At 32.5% G+C, this 20033-nt stretch overlaps 1 protein-coding gene across 5 annotated transcripts; it reads left to right on the plus strand.

The window, feature by feature from the left end:
* Positions 1-626: 626 nt before the first annotated feature.
* LOC112290623 (sodium/hydrogen exchanger 6) lies at positions 627-8615 on the plus strand. 5 transcript variants are annotated; one of them, XM_024537099.2, is made up of 22 exons: positions 627-777; positions 1465-1914; positions 2636-2687; positions 2828-2887; positions 3138-3162; positions 3300-3385; positions 3578-3689; positions 4023-4085; positions 4285-4304; positions 4496-4593; positions 4693-4721; positions 5206-5237; positions 5387-5434; positions 5598-5658; positions 5923-6020; positions 6212-6307; positions 6529-6626; positions 6929-7038; positions 7388-7474; positions 7646-7752; positions 7934-8028; positions 8214-8615. In XM_024537099.2, the coding sequence occupies exons 2-22, from the start codon at positions 1728-1730 to the stop codon at positions 8495-8497; spliced, it is 1848 nt and encodes a 615-aa protein (XP_024392867.1). In that variant the 5' UTR covers positions 627-777; positions 1465-1727; the 3' UTR covers positions 8498-8615. The 5 variants fall into 5 exon arrangements, with proteins under 5 accessions (XP_024392867.1, XP_024392864.1, XP_024392868.1 ...); XM_024537096.2 differs by having other exon boundaries at positions 635-777; positions 1462-1914; XM_024537100.2 differs by having other exon boundaries at positions 635-777; positions 1462-1914; positions 8225-8615.
* The last annotated feature ends 11418 nt before the right edge of the window (positions 8616-20033 follow it).

Here is a 20033-nt window from a genome sequence, read left to right on the forward strand (position 1 = left end):
GGTCTTGAAAAAAAAATTAGCCCCGAAAACTATCAAACACAAATCAAATACTCTAAGTTCTCACCACCATTCACTGACCAAAACCCACAATTCTACTCCACGTTTAACCACGAGATTACAATCTTACACCTTTCCAGGATGTAATGTAATAAAAAACCGGAAGAAAACACCATAGCATAAGATTGTACTATTTTTCGGGCTGGGGTCCCCTTGTGTTTACTATTACGTTATTTTAAATGAACTCGGGGTATGGACGCGGTGTGTAACCCGTCGCGGTCGCGGTCGTGTGAGTGGGGGGGTAGCGGGGAAGGCGGGGCGTGGGGATGACGGTGTGAAAGGGGTCCAAGATGAGAGGGCTAAGTGCATGGAGCCTTCGGGTGCTGTCATTATGGAGGGAGGGAGGGCAATGTGAAAGGGGATAAGGGGGAAAAAAAGCTACAACTGGAACAGGCTCTAGTTGGCTGGTTGGCTCTGGACTCTCTACTTACTTACTCACTACTTACTACTACTCTCACGGTCACGGAGGGAGGGAGAGAAAAAGACGATACTTACTCACTACTCACTAACACTCTCACGGTCACGGAGGGAGGGAGAGAAAAAGACGAAGAAGGCACACACGCGGAGGCCGAGTGCACAAGTGCAGGGCACACACTCTTTCTCAGCGATGCGGTCCCCTAGCGTTTGGGCGTGAGAGAGAGAGAGCCGAATTGCTGCCTTGTGCGACGATGATGCCGTGACCTGGCCCACTCTCGCGCGTCTCTAATGAACGCTCCTCACGTGAGACGAACACAACCTCTACCGTGTCCGAATTTTTGGTGTTCTCTTGGTGCCGTGGAATAGTTTCTTGCGCTGCATTGAGTAGGAGTGTTTTTGTTTTTGTTTTTTTTGTTTGCTTCCTTGGAATGGAACTTGTTTTTTGTGCTCGCGCGTTGATGTGGATTTGGAATTTTGTGTTAGATCAGCTCTTGTGCGGGTAATGCTGAGTTTTGGTAGTTCGATGTTTTTGCTCGCATGGTTGGTGACGTATGTAGGAAATTGTGGTGGAGGGAATATTCGGGGGAGTTTGCGTATAGGTTGCACGGTAGCTTGATGACCTATCGTCCAGGAACGGTCTTTTGCTTGAGCTTTAGTGGTAGTAGTAGTGGGGGAGTAGAAATGTCGATTCTGTTACCATGCTCTGTTTTTGTGATGTTTTGTTTTGTTTTTGTTTTTGCGATTTATTTTGCGATACGTAAAATGGCGCCTGCTTTGTTTGTTTAGTAGGTAGCTAGGATTTTGATGGGAAATTTCTGCAGGCACTGGCGTGAAAGTTTCGGCTTAGAATAATTGGTGAATTTGACATACAAGGCCTTTGCAAGTTCGCTAGGAAGGCGCAGGCAGAGTGGGCGATGCTTGAAAGCCGAAGAAACTGCAGTCTTGTTGGAACTGTTTTTTCACGTTTGTGCATGTGGGCGTGTGCAGCAGCAGGGAATCGTAGCTTTGGACGGCAGAATTTGTTGAAGGCAGTCTTTGGCGAACGATACGGCGCGTTGGAGAATTCTCATCTATGTCAGGCTTTTACGAAGTTTGAGATTGGCTTCCAAGTGACATTGGGATAGGGTATATCTTGCCGCAGATAAAGTCGAGGAGCTCAGAGACGAAAGTAGTGCATGACTTCGAATATTTCAAAGACAGAATAGTGCGCATCGTATTCTTACCTGGGCAAAGGAGAGGGAGAGCAGACAGAAATGGAAATGGCGACCTCCGAGCCTTCGTCTCCGCTGCCACAGCCAGGGTCATCTGACCAACAGCAGATTGCCAGCGCTAGCATTCTTCTGCAAATTGTGATGCTCGGTTTGGCCTTTGTCTTAGGTCATGTACTGCGACGGCACAAGATTTACTACATCAATGAAGCGAGCGCATCTCTTCTCTTAGGTTATTTCACAGACCTTTTTCTCTGCCCTACGTAAGTTGCTACGTGTTCTAAGGATTAAGTTGGATTTTGATCCGCGTTGTCGAGGAGACTTTTAGTACTTCGTCTGGAGGTGCTCGTATCTATTTGTGGCAACGCAACTTGTGTCTCATGTGCGACTTAAAGCCTTGGCTTCGGGAATCAGGAGATTGTACTTTGTGTAGTTTCTAGTACTTAATGTACTTACTGTATGTTTTTGTGCGTGCTTTTACCGTTGGTTGCGTACTTAGTTTAGGCGACGAAAGCACTTTCATCATGTTTAGGATGGTCTTGACATGCTACATTACATCACAACATATTATGTACATTCCAACTAAGAGAATCTTACTGAATTCCGAAACCATTTCTGTGAAACTGTATAATCTTGAGGACGTTCGGTTTGAACCTCATAGAAAGCTAATTTTTTTTGGAATGGAATTGACGGTCAACATTTTGTGTTTTGTCATGGATGTTTGTGGCGTTGATAATTATTTTTATAGTGCTTGATTTTAGTGAGAGAATGCAGTGTCAAATCTTTTTTGGTGTATCAACTGGTGGAATTGGTGCATTGTTCGCTGTTGAATGCTTTTATTTATTTATTTTTGCGCACGCCTGCGTCCTCGTATTGCAAATGAAGCGATATGAAATTTTCGACAAGAGGTGATGTTTGTGTTATCTAACAAAATGTGTCTTGTTGTCTGCCAGGACTTTTTGTTGGTTTTGTTGCGAACGTGTCGAACACTGAGGCACATTTTAGGTATCGTTTCTGCTTTTGGTCTTCTGCCCTCTAATGTCTACTTGGATGATGCTGCAGGCTTGTCTCATTTTGTGGTGGACATTTCTATTATGTTGTATTCGTCTCTTCCACCTGATTACTTTGTTGCTGTTGCTGTGCAGGCAATGGTTCAATTTTCATGAGGAGTTCTTTTTGTTATTTTTACTTCCACCAATTATTTTATATCCTACACACCCTACTCTACATGTTTTTATGACAAGACGTCTGCCATTCCATCTCAAAAATGTCTTTTGTGCTTAGCTTCTAGTGAAATCTTTTGTGGTGTTTTTGAGAAGCTTTAATGATGAAGTTTATGGTAGTCCGTGGCTTACGTGGTGTCTTCTGCTTGGGTGTCTGACTTTAAGACTTTGCATTGCCTTGAGTGTTTTTGGGACTCGGACATGATTATTATCCTTGACCTTGAAATTTTACTGAATCCGGCTTCAGCCTGCAACCGGTATAGTTCTTGACCTTTGATACGATATTCGTCTGTCAATGTGAATTTTTACTGGCCAGCCGTTACTATCGAGGTGTCTATTAAATAGATAATGTACAGTGTATTAGACACTCTGACTTATGTTGTTCGTCTTTCAGAAACCATTTTTCTCCAACTTTGGGGCTATTTGTACCTTTGCGATACTGGGAACTTTCATTACGTCAATTGTTACAGGAATTTTAGTGTAAGTGTTTACTTCATCCTCCACTACTTTTTGTTTTGTGTATGAATAACCGCTCTTCAATTTCGTCGGTTTATACCTCTTGCGTGCTTCTTTGGTTGCAAGTAAGTGTATTTCCTTGAATATTTTGCTTTTTCACCTGCGTAGGAAGTTCGGATTTCTATCTTTTTTTCTTAATTTGAAATTCCTCTGCAGGTACCTTGGTGGATTGTTCTTTCTAATGTACAGGTTGCCGTTTCATGAGAGCATCATGTATGGTGCTCTTATTTCGGCAACTGATCCTGTCTCAGTATTAGCCATCTTTCAGGTACTAATGACCATCTCAGTTTTGCCTAAAGAGTCGGACAGCAATGACCTCATCTGACCATCATTGATTCCAGTAGTATATAGTAGAGTGATAGTTGGCTCTCTGCTAGTAAGCTTTTATTTTGCCTGTGGACTTGGTATATCAAACGTGTTCAACAAAAGAACCACCAAAGCCATTGCTCTTTCTGCAGAGCTCTCTTTCTCCTGTATAACTAATTCTTAGATAGCTCCTGAATAAAATGTGGCTTCGTTTTGCTCTGTTGTATGAAAATTTTGCTGACGTTCTAGATTCTGAATGTATTCCACACTGACCAAATATTATTTCCGTATTCAGGAGCTTGGAACAGATGTAAATCTCTACGCACTTGTGTTTGGCGAGTCTGTTCTAAATGACGCGGTGCGTAAATCTATATTTGATTATATTGTATTCGGTAATATGGTTCGTAAGTTGTCCCTGTAATCGAATCAGGTAGATTGCTGACGTCAATGCTTCTGTTTGATTAAATTGCTATCATTGTTTCTGTTTTTGGAGATGTTGGAAGAAGTTGGTTTATTGGTAACTTTTGGATAATGTACTCTGTTTTTGGCGCTGGCAGGTCGCTATTTCACTGTACAGGTTAGTTACATTTGCTGATAAAGCATATCAAAATTTTCTTCTAGTGCATTCTTACTTCTACACGGTCAGAATAGGAAGCTACGTGGTCTGCCAATAGGGAACAATAGTTGTGGTATAAGTCTACAACATGAACTTGTATGTGTAAACCACGTACATTTGACCCCAATACATGATGCTACTAATATATGCAGGACCTTGCTGGCTGTTAAAAATCATCCTCTGGAAACACATGGTCTCATGTCTGCAATCTGGAGTTTTCTGGAGATATTTGTGGGGTCACTTTCATCAGGTTCATCCACGTGACCGAGTTGCATTTTTTTTGTATAACTTTCTCAGATTTGAAGTGTATTTCTGTATCTGACCGTCTCTATTTCTTGCATTGATGCAGGAGTTGGTGTAGCATTAATATGTGCATTGATATCCTTTCTGTACATTTAAGAAAGTTTTGCAAATTGTCATTTTCTACACGTTGTGGATTGCATCTTCTTTCTTTAGGAGGACCAGAGTATGTGTGCACTTGTCATAAGGTTGTAGGTCCGCATACGTAGGACATCGCTGTTACCTGAAAACTACTACTTTTTGTTTGACTTCCGATTATATTATCTTGAAATACGAATAAAATAATCTGTCTTTGACGTGTGTCAGTGCACGTGACTATTACTATCGTGCACATTAGTGTGAGACATAATTTGTAGCTTGTTTTCCTGGAAAGGTGGACGGGACATGAAAGGAAAAATATCATGGGGATTGTTGATAACTGTAGCTTTTGGGCGTTTATATTTACGGTCAGAGTTTGGAAGGGTTAATTAGTTTGGTTCGTAGTAGCGCCCATCGTCCTTCACGTGTGAAATATCGTGCTTGAAAATGTCGGCGTATATGAAATATCCTTAACTCGACTTACCTCTTCAAGTATTCAGGGCTAGCGGTGCATGGGTAAGTTCCTGTTTTACAAGTAATTTTCAGTACAATTACAATGTTTGGCATACGGTTATTCTTGTGCAGATTATTTATGGATAGATTCTCAAGAGTTTTGTATTCTCTATCTTTTAATCTTTTTTTGGTTGTGTGAACTTGGGTCGCAGCTTACAGAATCTGGAGTGCTGTCTTGTGGTCCTCTTTCCATATTTTTCGTAAGTATCAATTCACAGTACTGTAAAGTTTGAAGTTGTTTCGACGACCTCGTCTTATTTTGCTTTATTTGTCCGTAGATAGTTGTAATTGAATAAATTTTCACTGATGTAAAGTAATCCTTTTCATGGCAATATGCTGACCGATCAAATTTTTATTTTGTAGGTACATGCTTGCCGAAGGTCTTGGCTTATCGGGGATTGTGGCTATCCTTTTCTGTGGTATTGTAAGTCGCTAAGCTTTCAATTATAGCAGCAGCTGTTTTGGTGGGACTTTGAGTTAGGCAATGACTTCAGATTTTCTCTGGCTGTGCCCGATCTTTGCTTATGGTTGCAGCAAATTTCTACTTTAATAAGGCATAATTTATCTTAATTTATTCTTACGAATTATCTTGTCTAGTTTTCAATGCGCTGATTAATTGATGCCGATCGTTGTAACCAACTATTGATGGTTGAAGTTGAATTTATTAGATCTTTTATTTTCTGTGCAGTTGATGAAGCATTACACGTTCCCCAATCTTTCAGAGGGTGCACAGGCATTTACATCAGGATTCTTTCAGTTGATCTCATCGTTGGCTGAAACCTTTGTGTATGGGTTCTCCTCTCTTGAATTTAGTTGTAGAATTGTAGGCTAGATCAGGTACACTTTCAGAAGCTGTTCATTTTCTCACTCGTTATCCTCGATGATATTTTAGGCTGAAACAGTTTGATTTGCAGTATATGGATGAAAAAGTAGATTCTCATGATTGGCATGGACGTGATTCTTTGTGTATGCTGCAGGTTCATATATATGGGTATGGATATTGCTATCAAATCCCACAGCTGGTCTCATGTTGGCTTCATTTTCTTCTCAATCGTGTTCATTGTAATAGCAAGGTATGAATTGACGGGTATTTTGTGGATTTTAGCTGCCTGGAATTGGAAAGATAATTTATCTGTTATATTATAGCGTTAGGATGCGATAATTTGTTCACTATAAGATGCTTGAAATGTTTTTGTTAATGGACGGACATGTAGTGAACTGACTCCACCTGCATACTTCATGCTGTGTGCATTGCATAATCTGAGACCTTTCAGTCTTTTTGCTGATTTTTCAGGGCTGCAAATGTGTTTCCATGCGCCCGTCTTGTGAACATGCTACGCCCTGCATCGCGACAGATCCCAATAAATCATCAGAAAGCTCTTTGGTTTAGCGGTCAGTAAATTTTTTGTTTAGAACTTATAGTTACTTCTAATACATATTTAGTTAAGTGTCGGATAGCTTTGTCGAAACGTTGAAAGGACGTGAGATATCTTGGTGTTTTTTGGTATGGTCTCATCAGCAAGCAATTTGGTGAACTATACGTGCAGTTGTGTGAACTTAGCGTCTCATTATCCTACCCGATTTTATATGCTGTTCATCCTGCTATTTTCGCATCTCAGAAGTGTAGCGATGATAGAGTTGGTATATTAACATGCTAGCATCATGTCCTGCTTTTTTGTTCTCTGGTTGGACAGGGTTAAGAGGAGCTATGGCTTTTGCATTGGCATTGCAGGCCGTTCATGACTTGCCAAATAATCATGGTGAAATCATTTTCACTGCCACTACGGCGATTGTCGTTTTGACTGTGAGTTCGTCTCACCAATCTCCCACCGGGTTTGATTGGAGTAGGTTTGGATTGCAAAAACTCGATCTCGATTCATGGTTCTGAGGTTTACTCTAGGCATATCGTAAACTGAGGAGTGTTATCTATCCAATTAGTATTTAGATATGATATTGACTCCAGGTTTGGCTCTCGTTGTGAAGAATGTGAAGACTTGTGTTTTAACTACCATCTGGAAAGGCCTTTGTAGATTAATTGCTAGCATAGTGGCGAATTTAATAGTAAGTTGCCTGCTGTGTAAAGTCGTATGTTTACTCTGGCTACTCATGGTTCGACCACTAGGGATTCTGGTTGATATTTGGGATGAATGCAGGTTCTTGTGATAGGTGGCTCCACTTCAACTATGTTGGAAAAATTGGAGGTTGTGGGCGACGCTCACGGCCATGAAAGTTTACCTGAAGTGAGGCTGGGAATCAATTCGACACAAATTTGAATACTGCATTCAACGGATATTATTGAAATTAAAGAATGAACGTGTGATTCAGATATGAAATTGCTGGTGATTTACAAATAATTATGGCACTGATCTAGGTATCTGACTTGGGTGATGTCATTTGGATGTTGTCGCTAGGGTGACGAGGAGGAAATGGAAGGTCTTACTACCAGTTATGATAATGAGCATGGGAATCCCGATTCCGTCGATCTCTTAACCCAGAAATTTCAAGAGTTGCGCAGGAGGTATTGTTTACTCCGCCTTTATAGTTTGACGTGCAAATTGCTCAACTTATGCAGTGCCCACTTTGCGAATGGGATTAATGCTGCAGTGATTATGTTCAGATTTGATGACATTTAGTTTTAATTGTGTGAGCTCATGCTTCATGAAATCGTAAGTTGACATTTGTGGATCTACATGAAACAGTACTGCAACGTTTACTGCAATCGACAATAATTTCTTGAAGCCATTTTTTACCAAGGAAGATAGGCGCAGGAACTCCACAGACCAAGCTCCTAATGGTAAGTTTAGAGATATTCTTGTGAGGTCGTGTGGTGCTTTCGTTGTTGAATAAAAACATGTTCCTTGGGTTCGCACCGTCGTTGCTTAGGGGGGGCTCTTTTGTTGCCCTATTCGTCTGGTCGTCTTTGCTTGTGTTTTTAGTTAGAGTGAATTGGATGACAAATCTTAACACTTTGTTTGGTAGGACACCGGCAGGCAGACTCCGAGAAGGACTCATCTCAAACCCAAGGTAGAAGAGGAGGCATCTCTTCTTTGAACCCTGACATGGAGCGTGGAATGCCTGATTCGTCCCGGTTCTGGTGGCAAAATTCTGCAAATGTACAAAATAGAATTAACTCGACAACACCTAGAGAAGATGAAAATATTACACGGCAGAGCTCTGTTCCTGCCCATTTGCAGCCGAAGGAGATAAAACAACAATCAAATGCTGCGAGGAACGATAGAAAAAACAGGCGACCCTCATTTTGATCAATCAGGTAGTTGATATCTATATATATATATAGAGAGAAAGAGAGAGATACATATAGGTATAGGATTTGTGTCACAGTTTTGTCCCTTGAATATCAATTATCTGTATCTACAAATATTCTTGAGCGTTCTCTCTTCTGGTGTATGTATGGTGAGTCCTGTTCTCGTGCAGGTAAATCACGTTGGTAAACCACGAACAGCTGAGCATTTCGACCAATTGTCTGTAGCTGATTAGACAAACAAAGCCATCCGAGATGGGTTGGAATAGTTTAGGCCTTCTATATTTGGTTGTTGGGCCCTGCTTGCTTACGAAGGCCATCGTTACCTGATCGACATTACGAATAGTAAAGTTCAAAATGGAAATATATAAGTTTGCGTGCAACCATGTCTTGCGATTGAACAGTGTCCGTCTGTACTTTACAAGTTTCGCAATGTATCCCAATTTTTCTTTCTATGGGGTACACAGCATCAATGCACCACGTCAATTTTAAGTGTTCACGACACGACAAATGTGTTTGCTGGACTGGCCTTTCTTCCCACTACGACTTTCAGGACGCAAGAATCAGTCAAGCTACTTGTTTCCCCCACTACAGGGATTCCTAAACATATGTGGGCGTGAGAGTGGGAGAATGGTACAAAGAAGTTTTTGAGAAAAATCCATGTGCACCCATGGTTCAAGAGGGAATCCAAGAGTTGTCGATGCCCTCTAGAGTGATGAAGCTCCCTAAAATACTTGTTTTTATTGTCTTCTATTTTGGTCATAATAAATTTGTCTCCTATCAAAACTAGGAGGAAACAACTAAGGACAATTTTAGGTGGACCTCATGACAGATATCATCTATTCTTGGTCATCCTACCTATTATTCATCTAAGTTATCAAATTCATCCTCAAGAGTTAGTTAGAGATAAGTCCAATTAGGACAACAAGCTAGAGTGTGCTATGTAGAAAATTCTTAGTGCGATAAATTCTTTATGAAGGAATACTTTGTATTACACCATTATTTAATATATGTGTTGTAATGGACTTTGATTAAATCTAATATGATATTAGAGCCCATGCTCATCTTTCTCACTCTAGCATAGTTAAAGCAACCCTTTTTACTATTGTTTGTATTCTTTCCTTCTTATAGAACTATCACTATTGTAGCATCAACATAGCTTATGTTCTTTTTCAATCTACAACTCTCTTCTATTTGACATAGTAAGATTCCAATGCTTGCCAACATGGATATCACAAAGAAACTTTCAAATAGCATGAAGCTAGACAACATCAACAACTACACTACATAGAGCTTTTGGATGGAACAAATATTGATATACAAGAGGGCATTGAGATTTGTGCACATCCATCTCCAATAAAAAATAAACTTAGTGATTATAGGACAAGTGTCATCATCTTGCAATTAAGAAGAAGAGGCGTAGAAGAATCAATAAGCCACATTCACACATCTGACGTTGCAATTAGATCCACACTCTCATAAAAAGACAAAGAAAAAGATTAGATGCTTTATCCATATTCAAACTTTTGGTCAAAGATCACCTTATTCCTATTATTTGATCCTATGGAGATTTATATTTATTTTGATTAAAGTTCTTATTTAAAGCACAAAGCATGGGAGAAAACTTACAGTAGATTCATGATATTGCAAGCCAACTTGTAAGTTGTGACAACTCTTATTCTGATGAAGAATTTGTAGAAATTATACTCTATAGTATCTATTCTAGTTTCTTAAATTTTTGAAAAAATATAATCAATAATATTGGCAATATATTATTGAAGATGGTGGATTTGAAAGCAAGACTTTTACAAAAAGATCCATGGCAATCCTTTGGCCAAAGAAAACTTAATGAGGTTTTCATGGCTCAATTTTAGCAATGTGACTTTAAATCCTAGCACCACAAAAATTTGTACTATCAACAACATCCACTATTTTGAAGTAAATCTCAAATATACTATCCATATTATCTTATGCAAACTAACATACAAAATTATTTTGAAACAAGAAATAGAAGAAATTCAAGTATTATCCAAAAGACAATAAAAAAGTGTTTCAAATGCAAATTATCCAAACACCTTATACAAGACTGCCTAATAACATTACTTAAGCAAAAGCTAAGGAATATGGAGATTCAAATTTCCAACTCACAAAAGGTGGATGGTCATATACTTACTTTGCTAAAGTAAACAATAATAAAGAAACACCAACTTAAGAAACTCTAAAGGTTGGTATTGCTAAAATTATAGATGTATGCATGGCTGAGCTTAATTTTATACAATCCAACCACAATAGTTGGTACATTGACTTAGAGGGAAGTTAATATGTAATTGATAATTCCAAGCTATCACTCAATATTAATTCACAAAATAAATAAAATAGTATTAAAATAATGGAAATAAAATTATTTTTTATTATAGAAAAGAAAATATTTATGTCAATTTAGGAAAAAAAAAAAAAAAAGTATCTAAGGTTCTTTAAATTTGTAGTATCAATAATAACCTTCTTTTAATAATTTTTTTTACAAATAGGAAAACACTACATTGTATTTAATTCAAAATAATGTGTCATCTTTGATAAAAATAGTCCTTATAATATCTACTTATTGGCAATTAGAAATCTCAAAAATAAATTATATAAGATAGTTACAAGTAAATCACAACTTCCTAGATATTCATTGCAAAAATGTTTGCTCACCATACAATCTACCTTTTACACTATACCGCATCTTTGTCTCAAGACAACTACTACTGAGCTAATATTTTTCAATAAGATTCAAGTATGGCACAAACATATTGGCCATTTGAACTATAAAAGCTTGTATCATCTCTCAAATTGAATCCTTGTAAATAGTGTCCCAAAAATTTCCAACATAAAACACACATGTCTAAGTTGAGTCATGGACAAACACTACATAGAGTATATTTTAAAAAAAAAACATGTTACAAATAACTTGACTTCTCCAAATGATCCACTCCAATTAGTGCAGATCATTCAAAATTTGATTGTTAAAAAATGCATAATATATTTTAACCTTCATTGATGATTTCAATAGAAAATGTTGAATCTATTATATAGCCAAGAGAAGAAAAATACTAATAAAGTTTGTTGAATTCAAGACTATGGTAGAAAATCAATCTATACACAAAATATCATGGATTTGATTGTAGAAAAGATGTAAATATACATCCTACTCTTTAACTCAAGTAAAGTGATACAAAAATAACTAACTATTGGCTATGTATTATATCAAAATAGTATGGTCAAAAAGAAGAACCGGTTCCTTTTAGAAATCATAAAGAGTCTTTATCATAAAAGTAATGTATCCGGCTATCTCTTCTTATAAATCTTGTGGACTAAAACAATTGCAATCTAAAATAATAGCCAACACAAGTCAGTTTGCACAAACACACACTTAGTGCAAGAATGAAGTGAAAATATAAGAACAAGAGATTATTGAAGAACTAAAAACAAACTTCACTATACCATATTACAATCATCCTTTGCAATAACCTTTTAATTAAAAATTCTTTCTTACAATTAAGACTAGTCGCTATCTTTGTTTTTTCTCTTTTCATTCTTTATAAGATAGCTACTTTAAATGCTCTCAAAAGAGTGAGAACATGAATAAGAGAGGGTATTGACAAAAAAACATTTGTTCTTAGTCATTTTACTTATTCTTCATCCAAGTTCTCAAATTCATTCTCAAAAGTTAATTAAAAATAAATCCAAATAGGACAACAAATCAAAGTGTGCTATGTAAAATATTCTTAGTGTGATAAATCTTTTATAAAAGAATACTTTATATTATATCATTACCTAATATATATGTTGTAATGCACTTTGATTAAATCCAACACTTTGATTCACTCTTTATATCCTTAATATATGTCTTCCTAAAATAATAGTCTATTTATTTATTTATTTATTTATTTATTATTTTTATTCCACTGGCTTCATATATTTATTTGATGAATTTTATGTTGGTGCTTTCTTATTAGTGTCTCTATTCTCTAAATAGAATTATCATTTTGGATATAATTTCTAATGGTTCTCAATAGTTTTTAATTGCTAATAATAATATCTTTCTATTGCTCTTCTCTTACTTGTCCTATAAGTATGTATGTACTCAATTTACTTCTTCATTTGATTCTAATATATATATATATATATATATATATATATATCTATATATTAAATTGTGTGTAGTAGACAAAGAAGAAAAAATTATATATTCTATAACTTTATTGCATTTTATAATAGAAAGTGAGAGATATATGTATGTATCATTAGAGAGATATTTTGAGAATATAGAAGAAATGATTAATAATATTAATGAATTTATAGACAATAAAAGCTATGCCATATACAAATAATACTCTGATAAAGATTATATTGATTTCGAATATGACAGAGGAGAGATTTAGTATAGTCAAAATTGTCATACTCACCAACAAAATAGTACAAGTCATCTGACATGATGTCCATTTGTCTTGCATGCTTATTGTTTGCATAACAGTACTCATTGACATTTGATTGTTCAAAATGCTCTTCATAACTATGGAGCTACTTCTTTTCTGTTAGTTCATTCATTTGCTTGCTATTTGCAACCAACCAAAAAAGAATTAACTTCACAATTACTAGCTATAGGCATCCTACCAAAAAATATTATTGTTGCTTTACGTGAGAGTAATACTAATAGCAAAGTCATTACTCAAATTATTTATAATGAACAACAAAAATATCATTGCATTATACTTGCTAGACAATCATCTATTATATATCATATGAAAACTTTACAAAGAGCTAATTATTATTTTATTTATTATTGTGATGAAGAGAATAAAGTTACTTGTTTATTTTTTGTACATTCCAATTATGTTCAACTTGCAAAAAAATACCATTTTTCTATTATCATGGATTGTACATACAAAAAAAATAGATTTAGAATATCAATGTTACATATTATAGGAATGATAAGTTTGAATACCTCATTTATCATTGGTGTTGCTTTTCTCTAAGAAAAAATATTATCTTCTTTTTGTTGGATATTAATCCAACTTCAATAAGTATATGGAAAAATTTGACACATTTGCATAGGTGCTAATAGGGATTTGGCATTAATAAATGTCATTTAATTAATATTTCATACTTCAAACATGTTACTTTGTATTTGGCATATACAAAAAGTATATTAATAAATTACAAAAAATATTTTTAAAAATAAAATAGAATTAGGATGGTTGTTATTTCTTACAAATTGAACTAGTATAATTAGTACATATTTTTTGGAGCTTTTTTATTTGGAGTAGATTAATCTTTGTAATAAGTATATTTCTATTGTTGTTTATGTAGCTATTGAATATTTAAAGAATACTTGGATATTACACAAGAATTTTTTTATTAAATCTTGGAAAAATAATCTACTTCACCTCAAAAATGTTACTACATCATAAATAAGAGGTCAACATTTAGTATTAAAATCCTACTTAAAAGCCTCTATCAATGACCTTAGAAAAGTTCAAATTTCTCTCTCACGTTTTTGAGAATATAATAAGAGAATTGAAAGCTCAATTTTTTTTAAAAAATCCGTATTGTTCATCAATACAATATTGGTTCCCTCACCAATGTTGTGAAATATGTATCTTTATATGTTTTTAATCTTGTCTTTAATCAATATAAATAAGTAAAAGTAGAAATTGATAAACATAATTTTTCTTGCATAAAGACAATGACAAAGACATTAGGTCCATTATATAAGCATTAAATAAAAAAATTATTTGAAAGAAGAGATGTTTTGTCAATTAGTGATTTTTATCATCAATACTACTTAGTAAACACTCTTGACCAGTTTATTCCAATACCACCTACAATTCCATTTTCTTCTGAAAGTTTATGTCTATTTTATGTTGTTGTTAGTCGAACTTTCAATATTTTACCTTTCACCAATAAAAGAATCTACATAAAAGATTGCTTGAACTTCTAACAATAATTGTGTGATTGAAAAATTTGTAAGTGAGTTGTCCAAAAGAAAGACCACAAGGAACAAGAAATAGAACCAGAAGTGACATACATGCAAAAACACCAATACAATGATGTGCATCACAATTTGAAATTGTAGGAGTAAGAGCAAGGAGGCACTTTTGCAGCAACTGTAAGTCAATGAAATATAATATCCACACAATTCTTATAAAGATAATTTTTTCTTCAAAATTGTCTACAAATAATTTATAAACATAATAGAGTTTAGCAATATGCTAATAAAATTATTTTAAAAAATACTATATATAATATTTTTAAAAATTATAGATACTTATTACTTCAAGTAATATTAATTATTAATTTATTTCATACTAATAAAGTACAAATGATGTAACTAACTTTATATTAATATTTCAAAATAATATATATATAATTTTTTTATTTATATGATATTTAAATTTTGTTTAAAAAATAAATTAAGTTTAAATGAATTTGGTAATATATAAATTAATAAAATTTAAGATTTTCTTATGATTTTATTTTACTAAATTAGTAACTACAACAAAAACTAATAATTACAAGGTCTTATAAAGGAAGACTCTTCTTATAAAGGAAGACTATTCTCACCTTCATTCTAATAAAAAGCGAGGCAGTGAAATAAACTTCTACTTGAAGTTGCTTCATGTAAGCAACAAGTTCAACTGAATGCTTAGAAAGAACATTTGATTTGGATTGCAATTGTTATAAGTGCAAGAAAATAGCCTACTGAAAAGTACCACTTGATTCTTGATCAACTTTGCAATGTCATCCAATATATTGTTAATGACAAAGCTAACCTTTGCATTTGCAAGAAAGTTGCCATTGCTCTCCATCATACACCATCCTTAATTTCATATATCTCCGTATCTTTAGCAATTGACAAAGATCTTATAGCCATCTATAGATTCTTTGCCTAAGATTCAAAAACTTAGATTCATAGCCTTGAAATCTTAAAATAAGATCCTACTTTGCACCTTTTGATGAATAATACATAAATTAATTTGTAGACACATCTAAAATTGAACTTCTTTTTCCTTATCTCTCCAAAAAAATAAACACCTAAACTAGCAGTTCAATAAATAAAATCTAATAAAGTGACTTACACTAATATGCTATATTTGTTGCCATCCCAAGGTTAATAGGAGTATCCAAAAAAACCAAATATACCACTTTCAAGGAGCATAAACTAGAAATTCATCACGATGGTGATGAAACCTCTAACAAAAGAAAGTTTGATTAATCTAATTATTGATATAATAGTCTATTAAAGAACCTAATTCAACAATCAATATGCATTGATTTGTAATGTGGAATACATAATTGGAGAAGAGCATGAATAAGGAAAAAAATCAAAGAAATAAAAGTCCAACTCACATATATACTTCTACAAATACTTAAAAAGATGCTATAATAGAAGACACTCTCTTCTTAATCAATCATTCATACCACATTTTGATAGAGACTTGATTCAAATATGAATATCGTCCAAAAATCATAAAACAAATAAAGTATAGAAATATACCAAAAATGTCTCTCAACTCAATGACATAAGCATCTGTACACCCAGACAATCTATCTATTAGTACATTAGTAACTTATTTAATCCAATTGTAGATGTCATCTATGATGTGTGGTACAACCTATTTCATGATCAACATATACCACCATAAGATATTATTATATAATTATTTTTATGATAAAAATGATTAAACTTACTTGATAATTAAAAATTGCAGTAGTCTATTTTCAACTAAATGTAGTAGCCTGCCTAATCCCAATCAAAGTATAAACTTGTATATGACATGTAATAATTCATTACAAAATAATTAACTTTTGACCAAAAAATTGAAATAGAAGCTAATAGTTTGTGAATTAAAAACATGTACAATTTTTCCTAAAAATTTACCTCTCATTTCCTTTTCTATTATTACTTATAGAACCATAGTAATTGGATCCAACATCTATGAAGTACAGAATAAAATACAACCATATAATATCTTTTAGCCAAAAAATGACATATTAACACTTAAAAAATAAGTCATTTTAATAGACACGAAGAAAATCAAGAAATATTCTTAAATCCACAAATCAATTAGTATACATATTAATTCTAATTTAAAACCTTCAATAACCATATACTAAAAGAAATTTCATATAAAATTATTACAAATATTATTAGAATTATACAAAATAATAAAATAATTATAATATATATTATACTCGATAGTTGGTATTAATCGACTAAGGGTAATAACAGAGAGAATAGCCATGCAGAGAAAGGAGGGTGGTAAGGTAGCAATGTAAAGAAAGGAAGATTGTAAGGAAGTGATACATAAAGAAGAGGGTGGCAAAGTAGGGTGGTCAATTCCTTTTTCTTTTAAACAAATAATTAGTATTCTATAATTAAAGACTATCTCAACTATCATTGTAGATGGCGGCAATGAAGATTAAATTATCATGATTGTGGATGAATGTGCTTTCTTTTTATTAGTTGCGGATCCAGTAGTAGAAAAATGAATCTAAAGGTAATTATTTTTTCATGATTTTGATGATGGGTGGATTTTTTTATTAAAAATTTGGATCATTTTATCATTCTCTTAAATATATATATGTAAAATAATTAAAAATTTGTGAATTTTAATATTTTTCTTAATATTTTTTAGTTTGTTGAACTTTTGAATGTCAATATTTGGGTAGAAAATTTGGTTGGTTAGCATATTTTACTTTGTTTGATTCAAGTAATGCATGATATCATGTATATTGAATATTGTTGGATTTATATAAAAACTCAATTATAATATCATTTTATGCAATTCATCTAAAAATATTATTATATGTAAGATTTTGATATTTATTCTCTTTAGATATGAGATATTTAAAATGATTTTTTATTTAGATTTTTATTTAATTATTATTAATAAAAATAAGAATATATTTTATAATAAGAAAAACTTTATAAATTATAATTTAAAATGTATTTTTATAGAAAATGATATATCATCAAAATATAAAATTAAATATAAAATTTTATTTTAAATATATTATTAAAAAATATAAGTAGTTATTTTAAGAAGATTAAAAGATAATTGTTAATAAAATTAATTTTATATAGATAATTAAAAACAATTTAAAAATATAGTTGTAGATAACTATTCTAAAATCAAGTGCTAAATTGCACTCTGCCATTATAGAATCTAAGGAGTATATAGTCTACACCAAAGGATTGTCATTGTCAAATGCAACAAACATAATGTTATCTCTAATAAGATTAAACAAGATATAATTATTAGGAAATTCTTTCTTTGTAGAATAAAAAATTATTACAATTTCTTTATTTTTATAATTTTACTATTTTTAGACATTTAATATAAATAATTTTTTTTTAACAATTATATGATAGAAAAAATATTATATGTATACAATATAAATAAATATATATATACTTAAATTTCTATATTTTACTTTTTAAAAAAATACTAAAAAATTTAATATGTATATTAAATTTTACATTTTAAGTAAACAAAATTATTGTTTCTGGTAAATCCCTTTGCAAATTTAAACCACCAATGTATATTGCCATAGTTTATAAATCTTATTGTTGTAGAATGCTTCAATGCCAATTCATTCAATTTCTCTATTTCTTATGTAATAAAATTTATTAGAGAAGATATATTTGGATTATATATAATATTAAAAGATGAAATAATATAGATCATCAATTTCTAATTGACGAGTTATTTTAAACAATATTTTTTAATCAAGTTATTATTACATGCCAAATGCAAAAGTAAAAAAAATTGCATTAAACAATTCGTCCTTCATTTGTAAAATATGTCTTACATCTCATAATGAATATAGTGGAACCATCATTATGTAAAAGAAAAAGTTAAAGAAAATTTACACAAAAGGTTGTGTAGTATGGTATTTCAAAGAATTTAATTCTACTTTTGCATTATTAAAAAATAATTTCTCTTGCTCTTATTTTGTAAAGTACAAACATGATGTATTTAATAGGGCTCTTAGAATGGTCTTTAATTTTAAGTAATAATAAAGTAAGCAACCAAAAATATCATAACTTCATACATCAAATACCATAAAAAATTAAAAAGATACTCCTTACTAAATACTGTTATAATATCACATGAAAAACAACTATAATTATTTCTTTCAAATTTGATGGAAAGTAAAAAACATAGAATTATATATATATATATATCTTTTATATAAAATAGTTCATGGGGAGACAAATACAAGGAATAAACAAGAGAAGATAAAAACCTTCTTTGATTGGTTGCATGTTTCATTAAAAAAACTAAACCAAAACTCAAAGTAACTGAGATATTAATTGCTACGTCTTGAGTTGTTAATGTGTTATTTTTGGATATTAATACCTAAGTCAAATCGGATTACAACCTCCTTTCTATAGCAAGGCACAAGATGTGTGAATTATTATATTATGTATATATATATATTTGAGCAGCAAGAAACCATCCTTAGTCCAGCACCTAAAAAATGAAGAATATATATACAAAGCTCTATAGGTGACAATCTTGAAAGTGATACTAAGCAACCTTGATTCTAACCACCTTTCTTGCCTTGCTTCTTCTACCGCACCTCAATTAACATTTATTAAAGTAGCCGCTTAAGGCCCAGCCGACGTATGATGCCTAACAGCCGGTTGGTCATACAATGTACCATTTTGTTTTGGAGCTGAACTACCACCTCCACAATACGTATCTTTGTAACTATTTTGCATTGGCAAATATGCTAGAAAACATCAACAACAAAATTACCTTTCTTTCCACACAGCTTGCACCTTGCTACAAGAAGGAAGTTGTGACTTGATCTGACTTGGGTGTTAACACTTGGAAATAACAATGAGGCATGCAGCTATTTAGAGAAGGTTTTTATCTCCTCCTATTTATTCCTTGTATTTGTCTCTCCAGAAATTGTTTATATATATATATATATATATATATACATAATATAATAATTGAATCATATTATTTATTTATTTATTAATAAATACAACATCAATTTTTATAATCTAACATTTGTGTAGCTATTAAGTATGCTTTGTACTTTTAAACAAATTGGAAAATTTCATTATCTAAAAAAGATTATTTTGCATATAAACATATGTGGTAGATGTATTTTATAGATGTACTTGTAGTATTCTTTTCTCTTATTAATTGATTAATTAATTTTTTTCTTCTTCTTTCTTCTAAATCTTATATGTTTTCATAAACCCGTTATACAACAAAAAAATCCTTTATTCTTATATCATAATAAATAATTAACTAAAATTATTTTTATGACTTTATTAATGAATTGAAAAAAACATGTCTTATGTTAATAAAGAAGGAATGCACTTTAAAGTATATTAAAAAATTAACTAATTTTTTTTCTAAACTTCACAATTAAATTAAAACAAAAAATATCTAATTTCTATTTTTTTTATAGTAAAGTCCTATAGCCTCTGTTACAAGATTATAATCATATTCTTTCTTCATAAATAC

This window comes from Physcomitrium patens, chromosome 13 (assembly GCF_059467195.1).
Source record: "Physcomitrium patens ecotype Gransden chromosome 13, ASM5946719v1, whole genome shotgun sequence".
In the NCBI taxonomy this organism is placed as follows: Eukaryota; Viridiplantae; Streptophyta; class Bryopsida; order Funariales; family Funariaceae; genus Physcomitrium; species Physcomitrium patens.